General features: G+C 37.7%; 1 protein-coding gene across 2 annotated transcripts in view; it reads right to left on the bottom strand.

Moving 5' to 3' along the window:
- The window catches only part of LOC117807379 (motile sperm domain-containing protein 1-like), a 5,074-nt gene extending 3,143 nt beyond the window's left edge, over positions 1-1,931 (bottom strand). The window contains exons 1-2 of one of the 2 annotated variants that reach the window (XM_034676648.1): positions 1,818-1,931; positions 294-636 (exon numbers count right to left, since the gene is read on the bottom strand). In XM_034676648.1, the coding sequence (XP_034532539.1) occupies positions 294-546 (253 nt within the window). In that variant the 5' untranslated portion in view covers positions 547-636; positions 1,818-1,931. The remainder of the gene's footprint in view (positions 1-293; positions 637-1,817) is intronic. The other variant, XM_034676649.1, reaches the window with a different exon arrangement.
- Positions 1,932-6,605: the final 4,674 nt, after the last annotated feature.

Below are 6,605 nucleotides of genomic sequence, written 5' to 3' on the forward strand. Positions count from 1 at the left end.
ACAGGTCAGAGAGACAGACAGGGGACAGACAGACAGTGAGGTCAGAGAGACAGACAGGGGACAGACAGACAGACAGGTCAGAGAGACAGACAGACAGGTCAGAGAGACAGACAGACAGGTCAGACAGACAGACAGACAGACAGACAGACAGACAGACAGACAGACAGGTCAGACAGACAGACAGACAGACAGACAGACAGGTCAGAGAGACAGACAGACAGATAGACAGACAGACAGACAGACAGACAGACAGACAGACAGACAGACAGACAGACAGACAGACAGGTACTGACTCTTGAAGCTCAGGCTGAAGTTGTACGGGTTGTAAAGGGTTAACACGCGGCGGTGGGAGGCGGTCTCTGCTGGGTGGAACAGAAGCTCAGAGGGGAACAGGAAGACAGGCAGGGAGGACCCCCCACCTGTCTCCCCTCCTGTCTCCCCCCTCTCTGCCTGTCTCACCCCCGCCTGCCCTCTGTCCCCTCTCCTCGTCCCCTGATCTCCTGTCCCGCCCTGCCCCTGTCCGTCATGGCTGTTCTTCCTCCTCATTGGTCCGTCCTGCGTGGCGTCCCACACGCAGCCATGATCCGAGCGCTGTCATTGGACACTGGCCGTGTGATGTCACAGCATCGCCACCTGCTGCAGGAAGAAGACAAGAAATATGACAGCGTCTCAACACAGGATCCAGCCTTCACAAGACCACTTCAGGACAGAGACTACACCCTACACTCTTCATACCACTCCTGAACCAGAGACCACGTCTGAGAGTCTGACCTGGGCTAACCAAGAACTGGACTGTAAAGTCCTCTTTAGGGGGAAAGTCAGCATTTCATTCATAAATCAAGATCCTAGAGTCTGGAGGAAGAGAGGACAGGATCAGAGTCCAAGGTATCTGAAGTCCAGAATGAGGTCTCTGCAGTCTGTGAGGGTTTGGGGGGTCAGGTCATCTGCTGGTGTTGGTCCTCTGAGTTTTATCAAGTCCAGAGTCCACACAGAGTCTACCAGGAGAGCTTCACCTGTAGACTAGGACTCAGCACCTGTCCACGACGCCAAAACTACCCCCACATGGTCTACTGAGCGTGATGTCACTGTGCTGGTCTGACCTGGACCCTGTACAGACTCTGAGGGAGAGTACATAATCTGATAACCTGATCTGTAGACCTGTTCCTGTATGCTGGACACTGGACTCAGTGTAGACCTGATCAGGACTCTCTTAAGACCTGATCCGGACTCTCTGTAGTCCTGATCAGGACATAGTGTAGACCTGATCAGGACTCTCTTTAGACCTGATCCGGACTCTCTGTAGACCTGATCAGGACTCTCTTTAGATCTGATCAGGACTCTCTGCAGACCTGATCAGGACTCTCTGCAGACCTGATCCGGACTCTCTGTAGACCTGATCCGGACTCTCTGTAGATCTGACCAGGACTCAGTGTAGACCTGATCATGATTCTCTGTAGACCTGATCAGGACTCTCTGTAGACCTGATCAGGACTCTCTGTAGACCTGATCCGGACTCTCTGTAGATCTGACCAGGACTCTCTGTAGACCTGATCAGGACTCTCTGTAGACCTGATCAGGACTCTCTGTAGACCTGATCCGGACTCTCTGTAGACCTGACCCTCTTTGCTTCATGTAGCTTAATGCGGTTAGCTCAGCTAGCTGCTCCGTCACAGCGACCTGACTAAACGTTCTAACCCCGGAAACACAAGGAGACCTGGTCCCGGTGTGGTCCCTGTGGATGTCCAGAGACCTGGTCCCGGAGTGGTCTCTGTTAGACCCTCAGAGTTTCATCAGTTCTCAGTTTCGTGTCCACTCACCGCGCGCTGCCTCCACTTCCTCAACAAGCTGTTGCTGTGACAGGCCCCGCCCTCTCTGGGACTGTTGACCAATCAGCATGAAGTAAGGATGACGTGACTGCATATCGGTCCAATCATTGAGCCCCGTGTCTGCACCGGGCTGAGTGGTGACGTCAGTGTTTAAAATAATAAAAGAGTGAATAATTAAATTAAAGAAAGGAGGAGTAACTCCTTTATATATTTATTATATAACATTTATTACTGACTCCTCTCAGTCACCAGAGAGAGTTCACTAATATTCACTACTGTCCCATGGGATAGTTATTAACCTGTATTACATCCTTTGTTATTCCTTTATAGACTTATAGTTATTAACCTGTATTACATCCTTTGTTATTCCTTTATAGACTTATAGTTATTAACCTGTATTACATCCTTTATTATTCCTTTATAGACTTATAGTTATTAACCTGTATTACATCCTTTATTATTCCTTTATAGACTTATAGTTATTAACCTGTATTACACCTCTTTATTATTCCTTTATAGACTTATAGTTATTAACCTGTATTACATCCTTTATTATTCATTTATAGACTTATAGTTATTAACCTGTATTACATCCTTTATTATTCATTTATAGACTTATAGTTATTCACCTGTATTACATCCTTTGTTATTCCTTTATAGACTTATAGTTATTAACCTGTATTACACCCTTTATTATTCCTTTATAGACTTATAGTTATTAACCTGTATTACATCCTTTATTATTCCTTTATAGACTTATAGTTATTAACCTGTATTACATCCTTTATTATTCCTTTATAGACTTATAGTTATTCACCTGTATTACATCCTTTATTATTCCTTTATAGACTTATAGTTATTAACCTGTATTACACCTCTTTATTATTCCTTTATAGACTTATAGTTATTAACCTGTATTACATCCTTTATTATTCCTTTATAGACTTATAGTTATTAACCTGTATTACACCTCTTTATTATTCCTTTATAGACTTATAGTTATTAACCTGTATTACATCCTTTATTATTCCTTTATAGACTTATAGTTATTCACCTGTATTACATCCTTTATTATTCCTTTATAGACTTATAGTTATTCACCTGTATTACATCCTTTATTATTCCTTTATAGACTTATAGTTATTAACCTGTATTACATCCTTTATTATTCCTTTATAGACTTATAGTTATTCACCTGTATTACATCCTTTATTATTCCTTTATAGACTTATAGTTATTCACCTGTATTACATCCTTTATTATTCCTTTATAGACTTATAGTTATTAACCTGTATTACATCCTTTATTATTCCTTTATAGACTTATAGTTATTCACCTGTATTACACCTTTATTATTCCTTTATAGACTTATAGTTATTCACCTGTATTACATCCTTTATTATTCCTTTATAGACTTATAGTTATTCACCTGTATTACATCCTTTATTATTCCTTTATAGACTTATAGTTATTCACCTGTATTACATCCTTTATTATTCCTTTATAGACTTATAGTTATTAACCTGTATTACACCTCTTTATTATTCCTTTATAGACTTATAGTTATTCACCTGTATTACATCCTTTATTATTCCTTTATAGACTTATAGTTATTCACCTGTATTACATCCTTTATTATTCCTTTATAGACTTATAGTTATTCACCTGTATTACATCCTTTATTATTCCTTTATAGACTTATAGTTACTCACCTGTATTACATCCTTTATTATTCATTTATAGACTTATAGTTATTCACCTGTATTACATCCTTTATTATTCCTTTATAGACTTATAGTTATTCACCTGTATTACATCCTTTATTATTCCTTTATAGACTTATAGTTATTCACCTGTATTACATCCTTTATTATTCCTTTATAGACTTATAGTTATTCACCTGTATTACATCCTTTATTATTCATTTATAGACTTATAGTTATTCACCTGTATTACATCCTTTATTATTCCTTTATAGACTTATAGTTATTAACCTGTATTACACCTCTTTATTATTCCTTTATAGACTTATAGTTATTCACCTGTATTACATCCTTTATTATTCATTTATAGACTTATAGTTATTCACCTGTATTACATCCTTTATTATTCCTTTATAGACTTATAGTTATTCACCTGTATTACATCCTTTATTATTCCTTTATAGACTTATAGTTATTCACCTGTATTACATCCTTTATTATTCCTTTATAGACTTATAGTTATTCACCTGTATTACATCCTTTATTATTCCTTTATAGACTTATAGTTATTCACCTGTATTACATCCTTTATTATTCCTTTATAGACTTATAGTTATTAACCTGTATTACATCCTTTATTATTCATTTATAGACTTATAGTTATTCACCTGTATTACATCCTTTATTATTCCTTTATAGACTTATAGTTATTCACCTGTATTACATCCTTTATTATTCCTTTATAGACTTATAGTTATTCACCTGTATTACACCCTTTATTATTCCTTTATAGACTTATAGTTATTAACCTGTATTACATCCTTTATTATTCCTTTATAGACTTATAGTTATTCACCTGTATTACATCCTTTATTATTCCTTTATAGACTTATAGTTATTCACCTGTATTACATCCTTATTATTCCTTTATAGACTTATAGTTATTCACCTGTATTACATCCTTTATTATTCCTTTATAGACTTATAGTTATTCACCTGTATTACATCCTTTATTATTCATTTATAGACTTATAGTTATTCACCTGTATTACATCCTTTATTATTCCTTTATAGACTTATAGTTATTAACCTGTATTACATCCTTTATTATTCCTTTATAGACTTATAGTTATTCACCTGAATAGTTTTTATTGTGGTTCCGTCATTTGGCTTCATTTCCTCAAAGATCTACTTCTCTATTTATTGATTATGTTACCATAAACAATAAACCAATAAACTTTATATTTGATCAGTATTTGTTTTGTTATTTCTTATTGGCAAAACGCAAACTTTTCAATACAGGTCCATTATTTCAAACACAGTTTCATGTTTTAAACATAGTCATATTTATGCATATATACACATTCAAAAAAATAAAAAAAAATAATAACAATAATAATAATAAATATATTCACACATACATACATTGAAATTATAAATATATATATACTGTATATACATACATACATACATACATACATACATACATACATACATACATACATACATACATACATACATACAGTCATACAGTCATACATACATACATACAAATACAATTAATATACAAGATAATAATATTAAATAAAATAATTATGTTGATGTTCTTCTAATAAGTAACCAGGTAAATAGCTGAATAAAGCAATGAAAATAACAATGATCATTAAATTCAGAGTAATAATAATAATAAAAATAATGATTAAAGAATCATGAAGAGAAAATAAAAGATTATATATATGTGTCTGTGAAGGTTAATATATATATATATAACATGTATTATTGTTTAACTTGTTGAAGCATGTTTGTGTTGATTTAATTCTCTTTGGACAGTTTATTGGTTTGTTTTTATTTTTATAAATGTCATGGGTTGAGCTGGCGGTGCTGTTGCATTCAGGTACTTTCAGGAAAATTGAAGATGTCTTAGTTTCCAGTAAACAGCAATAACTCTTACTAAAAAAAGCTCTTCATTACTGACACTCAAACTTAATAATCCACACCAAATCGTATTAATATCTGAAAGTCAGAGTCTGCCTTAAAAACGTATTTATAAAGCATTTCTATCCGGCAGGAGTACAAAGGTAAGTCTTTAAACCCTGGATAAGAGAGTCCTTTAAGATAAGAGAGTCCTTTAAGATAAGAGAGTCCTTTAAGATAAGAGAGTCCTTTACTCGACCCACAACGGGGAAATTCCAGGATACCTGAGCTGTCTCAAGCTGAATACGAACATTTGAAATATTCGTGTCTCTCAAACTTGAACTCAATGTTTCTGAATTGTCGCTCACACTTTGACAGGGTGATCTGAGATTAACGAGCTCTCTCAGAGACCCTGAAGGCAGCACAGTGATCATAGAGTGACGTCGATGTTCATGCCCTTCGTCCTCGCCTCCTGATTGGCTCGTCGATGTTCGTCCCCGTCGTCCTCACCTCCTGATTGGCTCGTCGAGCTCCGTGACTTCAGACCCGCTCTGAGAGTCACCTTGCCCCAGCCGCTGCAGCTTCGCACCGGGTAGAGAGCAGGAGGACCGTCCGGCTCACAGGCACCAGGGCAGGCAGCGGGACTCTGACCGGGGACTGTGTCTGACAGACCGGGGAAACATGGCGGAGGCAAAACCCAAGACCTCCCCGAAGGCCATCAAGTTCCTGTTCGGGGGGCTGGCCGGGTACGTGCTAGCTCACATGCTACTGTTAGCGGTCAGGGTCTCACACAGAGGGGCTAATGGAGGAGCTAATGGAGGAGCTAACTGCTGGAGGAATTAATGAACCTCTTAATAACTTAATATTATCTGATAAGAGTTTATACCTGAACACACGGCGCTGTCAGCTACATGTTAGCTACCTGTCAGCTACCTGTCAGCTACTTGTTAGCTGCTAACGCTGTCACAGACTGCTAGCAGCACAGGGCCGGTGTTATGTCAAAGTCTGCCCCCTCATCGATCTGTGGCCCCTGACCCTGTTCCAGCTGTGATCTCGTGCTCGGTGTCATGAACTAACGTTAGTTTGAATCAAACGTGATTAACCCCCGCATGTCCCCACTATAGAGAACACTGTCTGAACCGGGAGCAGACTCTGACACACC

This window comes from Notolabrus celidotus, chromosome 23, assembly GCF_009762535.1.
Source record: "Notolabrus celidotus isolate fNotCel1 chromosome 23, fNotCel1.pri, whole genome shotgun sequence".
NCBI classification, from domain to species: domain Eukaryota; kingdom Metazoa; phylum Chordata; class Actinopteri; order Labriformes; family Labridae; genus Notolabrus; species Notolabrus celidotus.